At 34.3% G+C, this 21,855-nt stretch overlaps 4 protein-coding genes and 2 pseudogenes across 4 annotated transcripts; 2 read left to right on the top strand and 4 right to left on the bottom strand.

Moving 5' to 3' along the window:
• Positions 1–1,948: 1,948 nt before the first annotated feature.
• LOC9312223 (putative F-box protein At3g52320) lies at positions 1,949–3,367 on the bottom strand. The gene has a single exon (XM_002876109.2). It carries the CDS (start codon positions 3,292–3,294, stop codon positions 2,053–2,055), a length of 1,242 nt encoding a protein of 413 aa, XP_002876155.1. The 5' UTR covers positions 3,295–3,367; the 3' UTR covers positions 1,949–2,052.
• A 441-nt stretch (positions 3,368–3,808) lies between these two features.
• On the bottom strand, positions 3,809–5,879 carry LOC9313938 (putative F-box protein At3g52320). Its single transcript, XM_002876108.2, has one exon. It carries the CDS (start codon positions 5,668–5,670, stop codon positions 4,783–4,785), a length of 888 nt encoding a protein of 295 aa, XP_002876154.1. The 5' UTR covers positions 5,671–5,879; the 3' UTR covers positions 3,809–4,782.
• Positions 5,880–6,261: 382 nt separating this feature from the next.
• Positions 6,262–8,685, top strand: LOC9312222 (annotated as a pseudogene).
• Positions 8,686–14,757: 6,072 nt separating this feature from the next.
• On the bottom strand, positions 14,758–15,597 carry LOC9312220 (transcription repressor OFP6). Its single transcript, XM_002876106.2, has one exon. It carries the CDS (start codon positions 15,521–15,523, stop codon positions 14,906–14,908), a length of 618 nt encoding a protein of 205 aa, XP_002876152.2. The 5' UTR covers positions 15,524–15,597; the 3' UTR covers positions 14,758–14,905.
• A 617-nt stretch (positions 15,598–16,214) lies between these two features.
• LOC9313937 lies at positions 16,215–17,025 on the bottom strand. Its single transcript, XM_021026340.1, has one exon. The coding sequence runs from the start codon at positions 16,879–16,881 to the stop codon at positions 16,486–16,488; it is 396 nt and encodes a 131-aa protein (XP_020881999.1). The 5' UTR covers positions 16,882–17,025; the 3' UTR covers positions 16,215–16,485.
• Positions 17,026–18,626: 1,601 nt separating this feature from the next.
• Positions 18,627–20,206, top strand: LOC9313936 (annotated as a pseudogene).
• Positions 20,207–21,855: the final 1,649 nt, after the last annotated feature.

Raw genomic sequence — 21,855 nt, 5'->3', positions numbered from 1 at the left:
AAGGATTAATCTAACTTCATTTTTAGAATGCAACAGTCTATATAGCATCCAACAGTAGGCAAGCTTCTGCAGTAGAAATTGCGTTTGAGTATACTATTGCTATATGTATGTTACTTGCAGATTTAAGATGAGATGTAGGATGATATATAGCCCAATCTTAAACTGTGACCAAAAATATTTCAAGAAACGACTGAAAAATATTACAACAAGCTGATACAAAACGTAACATAATCTTTTTTAGGTCTCGAAATCATGATGCTCCCAATATCAATCATCCCATAAAATCCTCTCCAAAAACCTGCTTATCTAGAACCATATCAAATAAGAGTTACAGATGCTAACTAAGAAATCCTGCATCAGTCATTATATAACCGAATCAGGATAATCATGAAGACTGTTCTGTTCCAGTATTCAAATAGATCATTCCAATGTACTTGGAAAAGCTTACCTCAGTTCAGTCATTAAAGTACCATTACTTATGGATGTCGCCAATCACAGCATATTCACAACCACCGTTACTTTGGTATCAGCAAATCTTACATCTACTGAAGCAGGATCTCTCCAATTTTCTTTTCCATAGGGAGAAATATATGATTTGGCATTTGACAAACAATGACTTCACTCCTGTTTTATTCACGAACTTGCTTGAGTGCAAAGCAAGCAACTTTCATCACAGCTCTTGATACATTCATATACAATCCTTGCTTTCCATCTCGATCTTCTCTCAACTCCATGCTCTTGTAACTTATGTCCTCCATGCCTTTACGAGTTCCTACCAGCTGTTTTAGAGTGTTCCACCATGCACGCATCCTTCAAGTATATCTATAAGATAATGGAAAGAATATACGCTGTTGGATATGGTAGGCATTGATGGGAAAATTTCTACAATAATTATTATCTACCTATATCTTTATATTATCTCTTGTCCTGGTTTATTCTTTCTTCAGGTGCTTGACGCTGCAAAACTTCTTCACATAAAGGAACATTCTGTTATTGACGCATCTGAAAATGTCTTCAAGTTGGCTGCATGCACCAGTAGAGTGCAATGGGAGTATTGAAAGTGATAAGTGTTAACAGGCATTATCTCTTAGACTTGATGAGAGAGACGCCTCGTGATGCCAATTATACGGTCCAGAGTCGTGTTTTTGTGTCATAAGACCGAAACTGATCACGTCATTTTGCCAGGTTCATATACATTATATTTTAGAACCTTATTCACACACGTAAATCATATCATTCTCAATAATCAGTTTGTTTTCGTGATTGAGAAACCATTTCCTATGGTAAGATGTACTACTCATGAGACACATGAAGTCAATGCAGGCACAAGTGAATGGGTTCATGTAGGCATATGTACATTTTTTTATTTTTTTTGGTATATGTACATTTCATTCCTAGCTTTTACTCCATTGCTGCTATGGAAGGCCAAACTGCTGAGCATCTTCCACACATTGTCTCGAGATATTCAACCACTGTCATGTTAATTAGTTAGCTTTCTACTTGTGTACATCTTCATCTTCCTTGTGTTGTGTTATCATCTCTTCTCTAATCACTAAACATGTGTATCAGGCGTAATTTATAAGGGTTGCAAAGATGCACCCTCCATGCTCTTTAGAGCTCTTGTTAAGTTGAGAACATGCAATGCTGCTTGAGTATACATGTGGGATGAAATAGGTGTACAATTTGTAGGTTGACAGTTATGGTATGTATATATAACCCAATCTTGGGAGCTTTAGAGCATGTGTACCTATAGTCTTTCATGGAGTCTCTCAACAAACAATAAAAAAATAATATTATTATATTATATAAATATAATTTTATTATTATTATATTAGATGGATCTTTTAAAAGTTGAGAGAGCTTTCGACTTTTAATAGAGACATAATAATATTTTGGCTTTGAATGGTAACTCATTATCAAAGCGGTACAGAATGTACAGCTTTGACAGTTACCAATCACAAAAGTTTTATCAAAAGTGTTACTAACAGTTAAAAAACTTACACAGCTAAGAATAGAGAAAAATAGAGTATTTAGATTAAAACGTAAGATAAACTAGGTCTCCAAATACATGATGCTTTCAATATCATCCCAAAATGTTACATCCAAAAACTTGCATATGCAAAAACTATCAAATAAGTTCATTACTTGAATGTGTCTTGTTATCTTGTTCTTCTCCAAATCATAAATGACAGAGTGTGGTTTATGTATATTGATCTCTTTCGATGACAACCTAATTTCACAGCTGTGATTAGTGGCATGTATCAGCACCCCATTGGACATGGCAAGTGATCGCGTTTGAAAAATAGGCAAATCAATAGTCTTCTTGTTCGACCATTGACTCTTCCCGGCATCTTTAACAACCCATAGATCCATGCTACCACTATTCAATACACTTGAATATTCGAAAACAGCTAATTTGCCTTTGTAATTCATGAGATTTGCGGGAGACGTGTTCCATACAATGCCAGCCTCAAGGGGTAATTCAATCAAAGTGAACTCTTCAGACCTCATGTCAAAACTCATAACAACACATCTATTTTTATCAACCCAAGCTCCATAATACAAAACATTGTTGATGGAGATACCTTGTGAGTACGGACGATGAGGAGGAGGAGTAATGGTGTTTTGAGTGTTTCTCCATGAAGCTTCAGGACCAAGTACCAACACATGATGCTCGGATCTCACTACTCTCTCTTCTTCGCTCATCTCCCAAACTGTGCTAAACACTTTGTATTCGTCGTGAACAGGGTCGTGCCCAAAATAGTTCCACACATTGTCAATAGGTTTAGCCACAGTTATTGGTCTTAAGATAGGTAAGGTCACATGTTGCCTGGTGGTGAGGTTACATATTCGAACTCTTGTCCCAATTCTGAAACACACCAACCCGCGAAGAGCGTTCACAAAGCAGCCTTCTATTCCACGCATGTCCAAATATTGGTCGAGATCAAAGACAGGGACAGAGTCATAAGGCGATATGACAGGGACAGAGTCACGAGATGATGAGACCAACGCATAGTTGTAGTTCATTTCCTTGTCCACCAAAGACATGAACAGGCGCCGTCCTTGCGTAGATGATGAAGATTTATGGAAAATATTGGTAAGATATCGAGAGGAGATTAAGGAGTACCAGAGCTTTGACACACACTTGAATCTCATCAGTGATTTCGCCGGTAGTCTCGGCAGGATCTCCATTAAAACATTCTCTGGGATTGAAATCTTCCATTGTGGCTTCACGACGGTTCTTCTTCTCTTTCTCTCTCTTTTTCCGGCGGCTAGACGAAACGAAAACCTCATGCTTCCAGAGTTTGCTTTTTGTCAATTCTAATCTAAGCCCTTCTTATACAGACGTGTTTATTCACAAGTTGTTTAGGAGTAATTATTTACCTTTTTACTTCTTTTTCCTTACTTTATTTTTTTTTGGTAGGATCTTTTTCCTTACTTTATTATATTCACTAAATGACTCCAATTTTTTATTTTCCCTTACTTAATTGTATTTTTATTTAATTGGCGCAAATAATTCAATAAAATTGGGGATTCTGGATTTGACTTCAATGTATTTTTTTTTGTATGGTTGGTTGGTCACTTTAATGTGATAAATTGATGAGAGTAAATAACACAAAAGTGTGTAGGAAGAATTATAATAGATTCTCATGAGATTAATGTTTAAGATACAACGATATATATAGAGAATTAGAGATAAATCTTAAACCTAATTTCGTAAATTAAGATAGAGATAAATGTAAATTATACTTTAAAGATAAATGTAAATCTTCCTAAACTAAGATATGATAATTTTTTGTTGTAAAAAAAAAAAGATATGATAATATTCTAGATCCTTCTCGATTTTCATGATTTTCATATTCTTGGACAATCATCTCGACTGTCAATCTCCGGTTCTCCCAATATAATGCCTTGTGATGTTGAATAAATTGAGGGATTTTATACTTTACCAATTTAATTGATTTTTTAATTGGTATGTCATATTATGAGAAGCTTTGTTTTGTGAACTCGTCTTCTAAAAATAACTGGGTTATTTGAAACATAAAACTTCTTATAGAGGATATGACCCTAAAAGAGAATTGTATGCATAACGTACGGAGAAGGATTAAGACGGTGAAAGATTCTGGTAGATCAAAGAGAGGCATCAACGTTGGTGTTGCGAACCATTTTATCGGAGAAAAGAAAGTTGTGTGTTAGGTTTCTCAGTCCTGTTGTTAAGAGTTGCTGAGCTCCAAGAATGCTTCTCCATGCATAAGAGTTGAAAAATCTTAGAAGAAGAAGCAGAAGCTTCGAGATGTTTGATGGGTCTTACTGCAGGAAAAAAACTCAAAACTACTAACTATTTAAGCCGAGGGTTTCTTTTGTTAACCAATAATTCCTTGATGTGGAGAGCTGGTTTGGTTCGTTACCACAAATCAAACAACAAATAGCAATTCAATTACCTTACGAGTTATGGAGTCATGTATGTATGGATCCAACTCCTCACATTGTTCATATGAAATGTAATAACTTTAATCTTAGGAGCTCAAAATGGTATTGTTTTATGCAAAAATAATTTAGGTCTCCAAATACATAATGCTCTCAAGATCATCCTCCCAAAAAATCGTATGCAAATCCCTGGATGTTCCACAAAACCAGAGCACTGATGAGGTTATTGCAAGTCTTCTTGTTATTTTGTTCTTCACCAAATCATATATGACTGAGGGTCTAGTTTTAAACGATCTGATATTTGTCTTTAGCAGCCTAATCTCACCGCATCGACTCATGCATTGTATCTCCAACTCATCGCCATGAACAAAATTCATCTGTGAAAGAGGTAAGACCAGATTCTTGTTTGACCACTTCATTATCCCCTGGATCTTCCAGAACCCACAGGTCCACATTTGCATTAGATGAAAGGCTGGAGTATTCTAAAACAGCTAATTTGCCTCCGTAGTTGATGAGGTTTGCGCGATATTTGTGCCAGACAATGCCAGCCTCAGTGGGTAATTCAAGCTCCATAATAAACACACCGTTGATGGAGATACCTTGTGAGTAAGGACGATGAGGAGGAGGAGTAATGCTATAAGTGTTTCTCCAGTTAGCTCCAGGACCAAGTACCAACATCTGATTCTCGAATCTCACAATGCCCTCTTCCTCGCTATCCTCCCAAACTGTGCTAAGAACTTTGTATTCATCATGAACAGGGTCATGTCCAAAATAGCTCCAAACATTGTCATTAGCTTCAGCCAAAAGTCTTGATCTTATGGGCAAATCCACGAGCTGCATGGTGGTTAGGTTACAGATTCGCACACTTCTCCCAAGTCTGACACAGAGCAAGCCACGAAGAGCATTCACGAAGTAGCCCCCTAGTCCTTTGATGTCCAGAGTTTGGTCGAAGACAGAGACAGGCGTATCTACGTGATCAATATGCGAAGATGATGAAAGAAACTCATAATTTCTCTGGTATTTCTTGTCCACAAGAAACATGAGTAAACGCGGTCGTTTGGACAATGATGAGGATTCAAGGAAAAGGTTGGTAAAATAGCGGGAGGAGATTACGGAATACCAGAGCTGTGAGACGCACATTGCCCTCGTCACCTGTTTGGCCGATAATTTCAACAGTATCTCAATGAATAGATCCTCAGTGAGATTCTCAAAGCCGCTGGATTTAGAATCGGACTTGACCATGGCCTTCGACCACACCTTCTTCTTCCTCAGCCCTTTCACGGCGGGAGAACGAAAAGATATTCCATAGCAGCTTTTGATATATCTGTTGTTCCAGAGCCTCGATCTTTCTTGTCAATTCCAAAGTTCTTTACCCACACCACAAGTAACATGTATAAAAAACTTTATACTAAAACTCTGTTACTTTATTATCCTAAGTAAATAGAAATTAAGAAATAGGAAAGTGATACTATTTTCCTTTTTTTGTTTGGGATAATATACACTTTATTTTTTGTTAGTTATTGAATAAGTACGCGTAAAAATATTTTCCCTTTTTTCGGGATAACTATTTTTAGTCAGCTCTGTGTGTATGAATTTACAAAAAAACTACGAGTATCAGCCTATCAGGTATTGATATCATTGTTATTTTTTAGTTGAGCTTTGAAACAATAATGATCGGAATTTAGAACTTCTAAGAACAATAGAACATGAACGAATAACCAAAAATTTTCTTTTCAAACGAGTTAAATATGATTAAAATAGCGGTTTAATAGACAAGCTTCTTGTTTCTTTATATTATTACTTTCTTATTTCCTATTTTCAATTTAAGGTTAACCTAAACCTAGTGCTTTTGTATATAAAAGTATAAATTACGTCTGTACTTGTATCAAAAGCTATGTGGTTTTCCTTCCGTCTCGCGGCCGTGAAAGGACTGAGGAAGAAGGAGATAAGGTCTGATGAATTCGAGAAACCCAGAAAGAGAAGAAGAGTCATGAATTCGAAACCCTGCGGCTTTGAGAATCTCACTGATGATCTGTTGATGGATATTCTGGCGAGATTTTTTTTTTTTTTTTGATAACTCAGGTGATCGTAAAGGCTTTCTAGGCCCAAAGACTAATCCTGGGGCCCGGGAAAACCATATTAAATTACTCAAACCCCGGTGACCAATACTACTCGAACCCAGGTGGCGGGAATTACCTCCCTTTACCACTGGGCCAAGGCGACTTGGTTAATATTCTGGCGAGATTACCGGCCAAAGAGGTGACGAAGTCAATGTGCGTCTCACAACTCTGGTATACCGTAATCTCCTCCCGTGTGTTTATCAACCTTTTCCGTAATAGACAGCGTTTGCTCCTGTCTATTGTGGACAAGGCTGATCCGCACAAGTGTGGGTTTCTCTCATCATCTTCATCATCGCCGCGTGATCACTCGGATACGTCTGTCTCTGTACTTGACCAATATCTGAAGATGCCGGGACTGGGAGGCTACGTCGTGAATGCTCTTCGTGGCTTGCTCTGTGTCAGACTTGGGAGAAGAGTGCGAATCTGTAACCTCACCACCAAGCAGCGCGTGACTTTGCCCATCATAAGATCAAGTCTTTTGGCTGAACATAGTGACAATATTTGGAGCTATTTTGGACATGACCCTGTTCATGATGAATACAAAGTTCTAAGTACAACTTGGGTGGTCACCGAGGAACAGAGAGTCAGATCAGAACATCAGGTTTTGGTACTTGGTCCTGGAGCTTCTTGGAGAAGCACCCAAAGCCGCACTCTTCCTCCTGCTCATCATCCTTTCTCACAAGGTATCTCCATCAACGGTATGTTGTATTATGGAGCCTGGCTTGAAGCCAACAAATGTTGGCTCATGAGTTTGGACTGACTTCTGAAGGAGTCAATTGATTGGAGTTACCTCTAGAGGCTGGTTTCGTCTGGCACACATATCGTGCTTAACCTCGTTAACTACAGAGGTAAATTAACTGTTTTTCGAATATTCTACACTTGAGGTTGATGCAAGTGTAGACCTCTGGTTATTGGAGGATGTGAAGAAGAAGAAGTGGTCAAAAAATACTTTGGTCTTGCCCCTTTCCCAAATGAATTTTGTCCATGGGGATCAGTTAGTGATGCAAGGCACGAGTCGCTGCGGTGAGCTCAGACTGGGTTTGAAAAATCCAGTCATGATCTCTTTTTTTCTTATAATTAAATTAAACTATATATATGCATTCATTTATTCATTTTCTATTCCATGTCAATCTGGGAAGACAAACCGTGTAACAAACAGATTCTAATGTGGGGATTGTTATGTAACAAGGAGAGGAGTTACAATTTTGCAGTTTGACTAATGGTAGGGAACCAAAACCAGCTCATATCGAGGACTTGTCGGGCAACAAAACAAAGGTCGCGTAGTTACTAGTTTTTAAAAGTTTTGTACAATAAGGCCCACTAAACATCTCAAAACTTTTGCATGGAGAAGCATTAATAAAATTCTCTCTTAACCACATGAGTGAGAAAGCTTTGGTTTGGCGTGATCATTGGATCATCCCAGCTTCTCCTCTCATGTCCTGCTCTTGTACCTGACATGGTTCCTTCCCAGTTGAATCCTAAGTTGAAGGGAAAGAATCATCATGCCCCTAATCAATTCTCTGTTTGCTAATTAATGATGATTTAAAGAATGGCACATGTTTTATATGGGAATTCTCGAATTCTGGACTATTTAGGAGCTGGAATGTGATCTCATCATGGCCGTTAGTTTGGACTTTGATTTCATTTCTAAGTTCTGTATTGAGCTTTCAGAGTTGTCTTTGAACTTTTAATTAGAAGCGCTCTTCTTGAAATGAAAAGTGATTAAGATGGAAAAGTTTAGTATGAGTTCGAATGCTTAATGATTGAAAACACCTGATGCTCGGATCTAAGCATCTCATCTTCCTTGCCCACCTCCCAAACGGTGCTAAGCACTTTGTATTCATAATAAACAGAGTCATGTCCAAAATTAGTTCCATATATCGTCATTGGCTTCAGCCAAAAGACTTGATCTTATGAATGGCAATGTCACACGTTGCTTAGTGGTTAGGTTACAGATTCGCACTCTTTTCCCAAGTCCGACACAAATCAAGCCTCGAAGAGCATTCACGAAGTAGCCTCCTAGTCCCGGCATATTCAGAGTTTCGTCGAATATAGACCTATCACCGCGATCATTGATAGACGTTGATGAAAAGAAAGCGGGTTGTTTTCCGAATATTTCATAAGGAATTATGATATCTTCTTCATATCCACTTCATTTTTAAATGATAGCAATACCTAATTCCAAAGTTCAAACATAAATAGATCATCACTAAGCAATTTATTCAATATATTAAAAAAAAATTCCACTTCATCAAACAATAAGTTATATTTTTTTCTTAAAAAGGTTAGTTTCTTAATTAGTCACTTGAAAACTGTGTGAAACCAAATTCTTTCTTTTGGTAAATGTTAGCAAGAACCTAACCAAATTAGTCCATTAGTATTGTAACTGCTTTTGTTATATCTATATTAAGTCTACTTTACTCATCCCATTTTCGAGACCTGTAGCTAGCATTCCATTATGGAGGAGCACAAGAATCTCAAATTTGAGATTGCTACTTTTACTTTGTTTTTAGTTAATACTCCTTCCGTTTCAGTTTAATTGTCGTTTTAGGATTTAAATTTTGTTTCATAATAGTTGTCGTTTTAGGTTTTCAATGCAAATGTTTGGTGAAAATTCCAGTTTTATCCCTACTGTTTTAATGTTTTGGCCAATGAAATTTTTTATAAAATATATTAATAAATGGTAAAACAAAAAATTAAATGCTTTTCTGTGTGAAAAAACCTTAAATGATAACTAAAACGAAACGGATGAGTAGCTCTTATCAGTTAACAGTTACAATTTATGAACCCATAATTAAATGACTCATTTCTCTTGTTATTGGTAAAGTCTAATCTGAGATTTACTGGAATTTATTGATTACGACATTTTTTTGGGTAGTTGTGTTATATTTATAGCTAGCCATTCATTAATTATATACAGTTCACCATTAATATCAAGTTTATATTTATGATCATAAATATATAAAACACACACATATAATAGCATTGCTGATTTTTCTCGAGTTCGAAATAACAATGTTCGTAATTTGGAATTTCTAAGAACATGAATGAGTAATAATATCAAACTTTTTCCCCTGAACGTAAAGGTATAAAGGTAATAGTCACTAAAGTATACTCTCTCCGTTTCAAAATATAAGACGTTTTGGAGAAACTTTTTTGTTTCACGATATAAGTCGTTTTCAAGTTTTTATGCAAATTATATATTACTTTAATATTTTATGATTATTTCTATTATACAGTGTCTTTTATAATTAGCTGAATTTTTAAAAAGTATATCTTCTAATTCGGCGTGCTTTTAGCTAAAACCACTTATATTATGAAACGGAGAGAGTATATCATACTAGATATGGATCCGTGCGTTGTACGGATTATAGTCGAAATTATCATTTTTTTAAAAAGTTAACTAAAATTATATAAACATCTGTTTTAATTTTAGATTTATTATGCATAATGCACAATATAAAACTCTATTTGTAGTTGTTTTATATTAATTATTAAATCTTCTAATATAAATGTTGGCCTATTTATCACCACCATTACCGCCTCTTCTCCTCTTTTTCAACTATTCTTATTTCTTCTCCTTTTTTATCTCCTATGCCATCGAGCCGAGCCTCTTTCCGACAACAACTCTATTCTATGTCCATCGCCGTTCATAATTCCTGAATTTGTCTCAATCGCCGTATATTCTTTGGATCTGAATATCAAATCCCATTTTTAGAAAACCATTGTAATTCAAAGTGATTTTATATAGAAATGACCATATATTTCCAATAAATGATAAATATTTTTTACATGATTCATATTATTTTTAAAGTCAATCTATCACCACATCTGTAACCATCAACCACAACCATCGTCACCTCCATTAATAATCACATGCTACTCCTATTTCTTTTAGTATGATATGCTATTTTATTAAATGACATTGTTTTTTCGTTTGATTTGAGGTGGATGTCTCTCTTTCGTTGTCAAAATTCTAGAATTGATTTTCTTTATTTTTAGATTTCGTGCTATTAGTGTTTATTTTTTGTTTTTTAAATCCTAAATACATGTATGTTTTGTCTTTTATTTGAGAGCTATTTCATCGCTGAAAAACATTAGTTTCTAAAGTTTTTTTTTACTCATGACTATTTTTTTAATTATTTTTAGTCAAAATTTAGTTACTAATATTATCCTAAAAATAATTTATGACAAAAAAGAGAGGAAAAACTTTACTAATAGAATGAAGTTAAAGAAATGGTGGTGTTTTTGAAGAAATTAGTTTGTTTGGTGAAAAAATATGAGACTATCTATTTTATAATTTTATAATTTCTATTTTTATGGAAAATATACATATAATTTCTTTATATATATATATATATATGTATAGTTTCCTTATAATAATATTTTTCTATTATAAAACTCTTTAAATTTATAATTTTGTTATAATTACCTTTTTACAATTTTTAATTTGTTAAAACCATTTTTTTTTTGCCACATGGTAAAATCTCTAATGGAAATATAGGTATAATTTTCTTATAGTTATCTTTTACATTTAAAATTGTTTAAATTTATAACTATCTTTTTCCTTTCTTAACTATTAAAAATTAATATTTATTTGAAACATGGCAAAATCTAAGATCGATAGATTTGACACGTGTCACGATTACGTGAGTTACTAATTTTGAAAACCATACTTTATTTAATAAGATATTTATGAGATATAAGTAAATTAAAAAAAAAAGTAACATATAGGAGTTTTGCCTTATATGATATTTCCACAAATTTTAGAAATTTCTAACTTAGAGAGAGAGTAATGGAGCTCTGGTATATCTAAGGGATCAGATTTAGACATTGATGCGTGGATCATAATTTTACAAATTTAAACGTTCAGAGACATGCACCTAAAAGTATAGTCTATGAAAAATATCTGTATAACACAATTTAACATTGGGGCTTTTGCAAAAATACTCCTTTTTCAATGCCACTTTTCAAAAATGCTCATTCTTTAAAACCTTATAAAAAATGCTCCTAAAATATAAGATTTACCCAAATATGTATGTAACATTATTAAAACATACACAAAATAAGTATCTAAAATCTTATTTGTGTATGTAACATTATTAAAACATACACAAATAAGTATCTAAACCTTTGAAAAACCTTTAAAAACCTTTAAAATATCTTGTAAAACCTTTGAAAAACTTTTAAAAACCTTTAAAATATCTTGTAAAACCTTTAAAAACACCTTATAAAAACTTATAAATACTTGGATCGAGTCTTCAAGTAATAGTTACCATCCATAAGTACCTTATAAACCTAATAAAATTTTATAAATTTTTCATATTTAAAAGGGGGCATTTTTGAAAATAGACATCTAAAAGGGGCATTTTTGAAAAGGGGCATACCAAAAGGGGCATTTTTAACAATTTCCCTTTAACATTTTCCATTTAATTGGTAGCTATGACATATCACCGTCCATATGTATTTGGCTGATATTGGGTCTAAATGGTAACCGAAGAATCTGGCTGAATCCGGCTGATAGTGATTTTTAGCTGAATCTGGCTGAATTTTTACATTTTCAAATGGTAACCGCTAGCTGAATTTTTTTGTGCTTTTCAGCATAATCTGTCGAAATAATTAAGACTTTAACTGAAATATCGTCAAATAATTACGATATTAATAGAATAACTAAGGAAAATTATCTAAATAAAATAGATAAAATTATCTAATAGTCTAATTAACTCTTATACCAAAAAATAAATACTAGAATTAATATCCTTTTAGCAAAATTGAGTTGTTCTTCCAAATCTAATTTTTGAACTATTAAAAAGATATAATTACTCAAAGTTTTATTGAAAAATTAATTTAAAAATAAACATGATAATATAGTATAGATTATCTTATTGATTTTTCAATGTTCTCTAGTAGTTTAAATCCTTAATATGATTAGGATGATTAACAATTTTTTTTTAATTTGATATTTTAAATATTATTTTAGCATAGTATGAGTTATTTTTGCAAAAATTTGGAAAATTATATTTAAGTATCTAAAATTTATTAAAATTATATAAAATTATCTATAGATATCTAAACATAAATATGTCTCTTGTCTATTCTGGTAATGATTTTATGTGTATGAATTATTCATATATCGTATTTGTATGATCTAACTTATTTTAAAATATAAATTTGATGTGTAATTTTTAATAGCCAAAAATATTTTAATTCGAGTTGTGAATCGCTATAATCCAAATTTTTATCTGAAATGAACATACTATGTATCTGTTGATGTTGGAAAAACTGTTGAATCTGGCTGAATTTAGTTTTATGCAAATGGTAACTGCGGAATTGCTGAATCTAGCTGAATATTTTTTTCATGTTACCATTTACACTCATTATTTTAACGTTCAAACCTTTAAAGATTTTTCAGATGTATATCCGAAACTGTTAAAAAATTCAAACCCCGGAAACTAGCATTCCAAGATCCCAACCCTACAAATAAACAGTCCCTACCTATTATTGAATCATTGTCCTTTTAAAGTTATTAAACTGTTTAAAAAATGAAAATAGCATAAAACAAATTATCAAAAAATAAAAAAATTATGCTCATCAGTAAAACTGTATGGAATACAGAACAGTCTATTGTTACTTTGTTTGCCCAAACACTTCCTACGTTTTAAAAATCTTTAAGAAGCTTTAGAAATTCATAGTTTCACGGATTTCGGTTTTGTTTTTTTTTTTTTTTTGAAAAAAATCATATTGTGATGGATGAACTTACCAACATCGCTCGTCTTCTTAATCGTAACAATTACATTTGTTTTTTAACAGTTCGTCAAGCTTTTGTAGTGATGGGTGTAAATACTCATTAAATGGGGACAGAGGTTAATTTTGGGGGAAAATGTTGGTTCTTTTTGACAATTCACATTGACAAAACTTCACACTTGATGTCATAAAAATGTCCATTGGAACTTAGTGGGCAACTTGACAAAACTTCATGATTACAAAAATTGATAACAAGTCGGATACTAGCATCATACTATAACATGTAATACAATTTATACAACACATATATCTACGATATGATACATGTGTAGTAGTTGACAAATAGTTATATACTCGTGTAGTAATGTAATGATTATCAATTATCAGTATTATTTTACTTCTCTTTCAAATTATTGCGAATCTTAAATATGTGTTCTTGCATTTTATCGCCCAAAGCCACAAGTTTTCTACTTGCTCCATTGTCCACTCCACACTCAAGAGCTCTGGCATATAATTAATTACGTACTTGGACAGGTTATTATTGTCACCGTACACTTATTCATTTGATTTCAAAACAAGAATCGTAATCCATGGTCATCTTTTCTTGTTTTCTAACATCAATTTACACTTCCTTGTTTGTTCTGCCTCAAAAATTTCTTCTTATATTCAGTAATGACATAACTACACATCTATAACAAGAATCGTAATCCATGCTGATACACATAGATATACCCAGGCACTCGTATTTGGACCGGCTATAGTTTCTTTCTAATAAATATATTTCTTATTTTTCTAACATCAATTTAAACTTTCTTTCTTTCTTCTGTTGTCATAACTTTCTATACTTTCTTGTTTTGCTTGTTATATATATTCAGATATGACAAAATTAATGCACTACATTTCGCATGCTCAAGTGAATTCGTATACTGTTCGAATATAATTAGTGTGGACCTACAAGTCTCTTATCTCTCATGTCGTATACTATTTTCTAAATTAACAACGAACGTTGATCATGTTTATGCATCGTCAGACCTAAATTTGTTTGTTTTTGTTTTTTTGTTAAGGATCTAAAGTTGTTTGTACAGAAAAGATCATATATTCTAATGAAAGATCAGAAAATTTGCAGTCAATATATCGTACGTACTTTATTAAAAATGAATGAAATTTAACGTGTATTTTGGAACATTCACGTCACTATCAGAGGGAGTCACGAGTGACGAAAACCTATGAAACATCTATCCCCATTCGAGTTTGGCTGATTATAACTACGCAACAAAACATATATAATCATGTTAATTACATTAACACCTGAAGATTAATATAGATAGATCCACAGACAGACAGTTAAATTACATTATTATCATCTATCCTACCATCATTGCTACGGTATCAAGACGAATAATGAAGATACCAAAGCTAAAGCTAGCTAGCTTTTTAACAAAGGAAATAACAAACCAAAGCTAAGGATAAATAAAGCATAATCAATTTTATTCCACGTGTCATTAGATGACGTGGCATATTCCCAATTAAAAGAGTTAATAGGATCACGGTAACGTTACTTCCCTAACAAACATAAATACGAGATAGATAGCTATTTATTTTCATTAATTAGCCTAGTAATAGTTATAGTAATCACGTGACGCACGTGACACATGACGGGTGAAGAGAGGGGACGCTTCGACGGCGGAAGCGGCGGCGGAGGAAACGTCTTCCCATATTTCTGAGAAGGCACGAACGATGATGCCGTGATGATAGTGTGAATTGAGGCTGAGGAAGCACTGAAGAAGCTCTCTGAGTTCATCTTTCGAGTAAATCTGGTTCTCTAGTATCATTTGAAGCATAGACTGCCGGAAATCTAGGTAAGGATCGTCGGAATCTTTCTCGACGGCGATGGCAGCGGTGGCTAGCGGTGTGGAGGAGGGTGTGGCTGAGGAGATGGAGGAGTGGCAGTGACGGTAATTAGAGGAGGGACGTTTGGGCTTTTTGGAGAAAAAGTGGAAAATAGAGGAGAATGTTGGTTTTATACAGTTGCCGCAGCTGATGTCGACAACAGAGACAGTCTTCAGGATCTTCTTCTTGCTTTTAGCCGCCATTGTTCTGACTCTGTATCTGCTAAAGACCAAGGAGGAGAGAGAAGAGGTAGAGAGATTTAGGAGGGAGGGTAGATATATATAGAGAGAGAGAACGAAAGTTTGCATGGATATGTATAAATATGTGTGCATGTGGGTCATGAAAAGGGTTAATAATTAATGTGTATTAGAAAATCTAGTTCATTAGGCTAATTTCGGGTGATCAACTTAGACCAAATATATAGTGCATGTACACTATTTTTTGTTTCTTGCTTGGTATATTTTGATTTCAACCACAAAATTTTGACAATCTGATGATCTTTGTAAAAAATGTATTCAGATGATGATACAGACATACAGTTGAAGAAAATAATGCTCCTAATGATTATAACAAGAATAACAAACTTTCAAAATTTACCAAGTCTTGATAATATTCAACATATAATAATCAAAATGTTCCGTGGGATTATGATGCATTTATGTTCCGTGGGCTTGCAAATTGGCTTGAATAAGCTAGAAACCCACTTAACAAAATATTTGTATATTATCCATTATTTTTCTTTTATTACTGAACGCTCCTCTTGTCTCGAATATCCAGACTATGGACTTCAGAATAAAGGCCATGTATAGGCCCGTAGCACTTCTAAGTTGGCCTTTATTATCAATACTATCTTTAAGAAATTCAGCAAAAGTGTATGTTCATATTTCTCATGTATGTAACTCATTTATTACGGATGTATCTTCATGTGAAGTAACTCTTTTATATATGATAAACCATAAAAACTTGTAGACTCTAGTGAGTAGTGAGTAGTGACCGATATTGTTAATTGAATTTTTGGTTATATTTTTTGGATTGCCTAACCATTCTTCCATCTGATAAACTACTGAAAATACACATGTATTAATTAACTCAAAAAACAAACAAAAAAATGTTACAGCTAAACAACATTGATCATGGAGTCTGGTGCCACTTTCAAGGCTCAAGCTGAGGCTTATTAGGTAAACGTGAACCTCAAATACCTTCACGATTTGTTCTAAAATAAAATAAAATATTGATGAATCAAGAAAAAGAAAGCAGACTGTGTAAGAATCGTTTCTCAATTCTCTCTGTTCTATGTCCTTGACTAAGCTTTAAAGATTTTCTGAGGAGATGGGAAGATGCGGAGGAGAGCATCAAAGAAGGCGGAGAAGAGGCGGAGGAAGGAGGAGGAGACACGGCGGAGGAATGAAGGGTTAGAGGAAGGAGTTGGAGTAGAAGGCTGAAGGTAGGAGCAAGCGGCTTGCTTTACAAGGCGATTGCGGATCAAGATGGTGGGAACCGAACCCGATGCAGCGGAGGGGATGGCAGGGGAATCGACGGTGGTGGAGGGGGAGGGGAGGATATCTTTGAGGGAGGTGTAACATGGAAGAGGATCATCGGAGGATTTGTTGACGGACACGAGCTCTAAGTCTAGGGTTTGTGAAACGGCGCCGTTTCTGCGTTGGAGTAGAGAAAGATTCATCAAATTTTCAGCCTCCATTTGAGAAAAGAGAGAGTGAGAAGGTTTGGAAGTAATTTGGATATGAGCTAACAAGTTTATATATCAATAATAGGCATTGATCAATCTGAATCATCACGTTATATTTTTTTCATTTAAAAGTCAAATAAGGACTATATTGTAAAGCGTGTTAATATGATATTAATATTGGGACCTTATTTTTCGCTTTTTAGAATTTAAATATATAAAAGAAACAAATTTCTTGAATGAAATGAATAGAGATGTAGTAGCAAATGCTGGATGGTTAGCAGCTGACGCTCCAATCTCGACTACTTTCTATTTTTCAAAGCAAAACAACGACCATAATTTATTTTATTTTATTTTTACTTTTAAAAATAAGTGTGTCTGCCTTTAGGTACAAATTGAATAATTGTAGTGATTTGTTTTTGGTCACTGTTTATTATATGTTTAAAAATACATAGGACACAAGCAAAGGAGTGTAAAGTAATTTATCCCACTACAAGAATTATCTAATTTTTGCTCACCAAAAAAAAAAGAATTATCTAATTTTTTATTTTCTTTTCTAACAATAGGTTCCATTTTGAATTAGTCTTTCTAAACGAAGACATTTTGTGAGTACCTGTTTCACGGAATGGGTTGAATAAAGTCTAAGCCAACATCACAAGAAAAGGGTCAAATGAAGCAGCTTTGGCCCATCTCACATGAATAATGTTTCATTGGTCACTTTTCCTTAGGTTACCACTTTGTCAATTGAGTCACCCTCCGATAAAAAGTCTAGACGTTCGTTACAAGTTATATCAACTCGTGTTATCCCAACAAAAATACTCGCACATGTTGCTTCGACCCTTTTGACCTGCAATCAGGAATCAATAATTTCCAAACAACACTTTTATTTTGTGATTGAGCCAAAACAAACGAACCTGGTCCTATCTAATTTATATGACCAGGACATTTCAAGAGAGCATCACTATAACCACCGCAATAAATAAAAAATAAAAGCTTTACTCATTCATCTTATCATCTATATAATCTGAGATGATCAGTTTTCTAAAACACTCATTTAGAGACAACGGAATATGATTCTCACAAAAAAAATTGAGAAAAAAAGGAATATGATTCTCACAATACCCACAATCAAATGCATATGAATGTCAATTAGATGAGTGTTAAAGTTAATTTTGTTAGAAATCTCACATCGAAAGTATAAACGTAGTCACAATAGGAGTATAGGACCATGAACCTTACACAATAGATATGTTCTTATCTCAAAAACCGACAATACAATATGTATACTACCACAACATAATTATTTTTGGAATAAACAAGGATTTTCAAACAATTTTTTAACGAAATGAACTAATGCAATATGTATTTGGAGACCTAAATTATATCCTTGTAATTCAATCCTTTCTCTAGTGCCTTCTGCGTAAATTTGAAAAACAATATTATACCAAGCCTCTAAGGTTAGCTACAATTTACTTTTGGTTTAGTTTAAGTTTAATGATATCAGTAGTTTTAGAGGTGAAGAAGAAATGGAAAACAGAGCATTTTTGAACTAGAAGGTTACGAGAGTTAAAACGAATGAATAGTTTAGTTCGTATACCATATAAATCAAATCCTTTGGTTTTGTATCAGAAAATAGGATATCAATATAATTCACAGAGAATACCTTATTACCCCAAAAAGGAAAAAGGAAAATATTGTTACTCTCCTATGTACTTAGGGTAACTAACTATATGCTTTTGTATATAAGAGTAAAAATACGTCTGTACTTGTGGTCGGACTTGGGTTGGAATTGACAAAGAAAACAAATTAAAAAGGGTAAAAAGGAAGATCGAGGTTCTGGAACAGATCAATCAAAAGCTATGGGGTGTTCCTTCCGTCTCGCGGCTGTGAAAGGACTGATGAAGAAGGAGATAAGGTCGACGGCTGATGAATTCGAAAGACCAAGAAAGAGAAGAAGAGTCATGGTCAAGCCCGATTCTAAACCATGCGGCCTTGAGAATCTCACTGAGGACCTGTTGATGGATATCCTGGCGAAAGAGGTGACGAGGTCTATGTGCGTCTCACAGTTCTGGGTACTCCGTTATCTCTTCCCCTGTTTTTATCAACTTATTCCTTCAATCCCCATCTTCTTCGGCGCAACGACGGCGCCTGCTCATGTCTTTTGTGGACAAGGCAGACCAGCGCGAGTATGTGTTGGTCTCATCCTCATCGTCCCCTCCTGATCACTCGGATGTCTCTGTACTGGACCAAGATCTGAACATGCCCGGAATGGGAGGCTACTTCGTCAATGCTCTTCGTGGCTTGCTCTGTGTCAGACTTGGGAGAAGAGTGCGAATCTGTAACCTCACCACCAAGCAGCGCGTGACCTTGCCCATCATAAGATCAAGTCTTTTGGCTGAAGCTAATGACAATGTTTGGAGCTATTTTGGACACGACTCTGTTAATGATGAATACAAAGTGCTTAGCACAGTTTGGGAGGAGAGCAAGAGAGAGGGCATAGTGAGATCCGAGCATCAGATCTTGGTACTTGGTCCTGGAGCTTATTGGAGAAACACTTATAGCACCATTCCTCCTCCTCCTTACTCACAAGGTATCTCCATCGATGGTGTTTTGTATTATGGAGCTTGGGTTGATAAGAATAGATGTGTGCTCATGAGTTTTGACTTGAGTTCTGAAGAGTTTAATCTGATTGAACTACCCGTTGAGGCTGGCATCATCTGGCACACGACTCGCGCGAATCTCATCAACTACAGAGGCAAATTAACTGTTTTTGAGTACTCCCGATTTGCGTCTGATGCGAGCGTGGATTTATGGGTTATGGAGAATGCAGGGAAGAAAAAGTGGTCAAACAAGACTGTGGTATTGCCTCTTTCTCAGATGAATTTTGCCCCTAGCGATAAGTTGGGGATGCAAGGCACGAGCCGTTGCAATGAGGTTAGGCTAGCAATGATAAAACGCATACCGACTACTGAACCGAGACGTTCTGTCATTTAGGACTTGGAGAAAAACAAGATAACAAGAAAACTTGAAGTAAAACCATTACCACATCTTTGGTGTATGGGAGTAAAAAAAGGTGACCAAACGACTTTTTGGGAAGATAGCGAGAGCATTATGTATTTGGAAACCTAAATGTGATATTGACTCAGAGAGTCATAGTTCTTAGCTACAACATCAATTGAAACCTCATAAGAGTTGCAAGAGGTCTAGGTTAGTTTTGAGCTCATGTCACCTACCTGACTGATTTAGGATTGAAATGTTAATATATTTGAGATTGAGAACAAGTTTATGTATGATTATGAAAATAGTAGTAATTGTACAGTGATTTATCTAGGAAAGGATTGATAATTGACGAAATTCAAATTCCACTGCTACATATTTGTTAGGCATTTATAAAGCATGAATAAGTCTGAAGTTCTTGACATTTTGAGTTTGTTATCTAGCAGACTAGACGCCTTCTGATTTCATCTTATTTTGTTCTTTCATATTTGCCCCCATGTCATAAAAGCCTGAGTGTTTATTGTGAAACAGTGATAGGACTCTTTTCAACGCAGGTTCACATCATAATTGCATTTTCCCGATCTCTTTGAAATTATGGGATTGACATATTTTTCTGCTAGCTTAAACTCTTAGAATATCTAGGGAACAAAGTGATGAAGAATACATGCCAGAGTTTTAGATTCTTAAGGATTCAAATATATTTGACACAAAACGAACCTTCTTTTGGAATACAAGATTATTGAGTAATGTTGTTATACAAGGCAAAAAAAAAATCTTTTTGTGAATAAAGTTCATAACATCAGATTAAGAAGGCTGTCATGTCAAAATTCGGATAACTTTTCTCCATTCCTCCTTTAATCTTTTAAGTTCCATCTCTTCTTGATTATGGACTTAATGTTGCGAATCACTTCTTATGAATAAATTATATACGTAATTAGTAGTATACTTCAATCGTTTATTATATTCGAAGGTACTATTTATCTTTTTTACTCAGGCGTTGAGGTGACGTCACCGTATGATACAAGATAGACCACCGCTTGTCCCACCATGTACCTCGGTTAATTCACGTGCTTCCTAATTTCCACGGACAAACATTAATCGTTTCCCTGAATTTTTTTGTTGTTATTATATTTTGTTTTTGTCCCTTTCGTTCGATGTACTTGATATTTTTTCCCGTGATAGTTCTAAATCTTTCCTCTCTTTTCAACTGTTTAAAGTTTTCTATTTGATGAATCATATTTTAAGTGAAGTTATACTTGGAATCCATTATGAAAAGGTTGTGATGAATTATGATAGATGGGTCTTTGTAATTAAAAAGCTAGAAGAACAAAAAAAAAAATAGCTCACTTGATAAAACAAGATTTCACCGTTTGCTTTTATTTGAAAGCTATATTAATATATGTATTATCAAATAAACTATACTAATATATGTATTTATTTCAAGATTTCAACACGTATACATATTTATTATCATTTGATTGTATCAATACGTGTTGTCATTATGAATATAGAAACATACAAATGCTACTTGACGGAATGTTAGCATGATAAACTTCATAATTCATTGATTCTTCCCAAAGCCGAACGTTATAGGGTTCCTCAAAGTCGTTGATTCAAAGTAATTCTAATCTCAAGAAAGAAAAACGTATCTTTTAAAAGCTCTGTTATTTGTTCTTAGTATATCACTCACGCTAGGAAAACCCTCAAGATAGCTTTATTATGAAATAAAAACCCATATCCAATAGAAAAGAAATTCGAAAGTCAATAATTTTAGAGTAAAACAACACAACTCCTAAGACAAAACAAAATAACAAAAAAAAAACTGTTAAGCATATCCGGAAAATTACTTGATGAGCCTAACAACTAACAAGGATCCTAGATGTGGGCTGCATGCCTGTATCATATCGCTATTTTATTTGAAGCATTTGTGTGTTGTTTTTATTTGTAATATACTCTTATAGACGAGACGTATCATGATTAAGGAAAGAGCAT

Source organism: Arabidopsis lyrata (assembly GCF_000004255.2).
Source record: "Arabidopsis lyrata subsp. lyrata unplaced genomic scaffold ARALYscaffold_5, whole genome shotgun sequence".
NCBI classification, from domain to species: domain Eukaryota; kingdom Viridiplantae; phylum Streptophyta; class Magnoliopsida; order Brassicales; family Brassicaceae; genus Arabidopsis; species Arabidopsis lyrata.
This window is presented reverse-complemented; position numbering and strand designations above follow the sequence as displayed.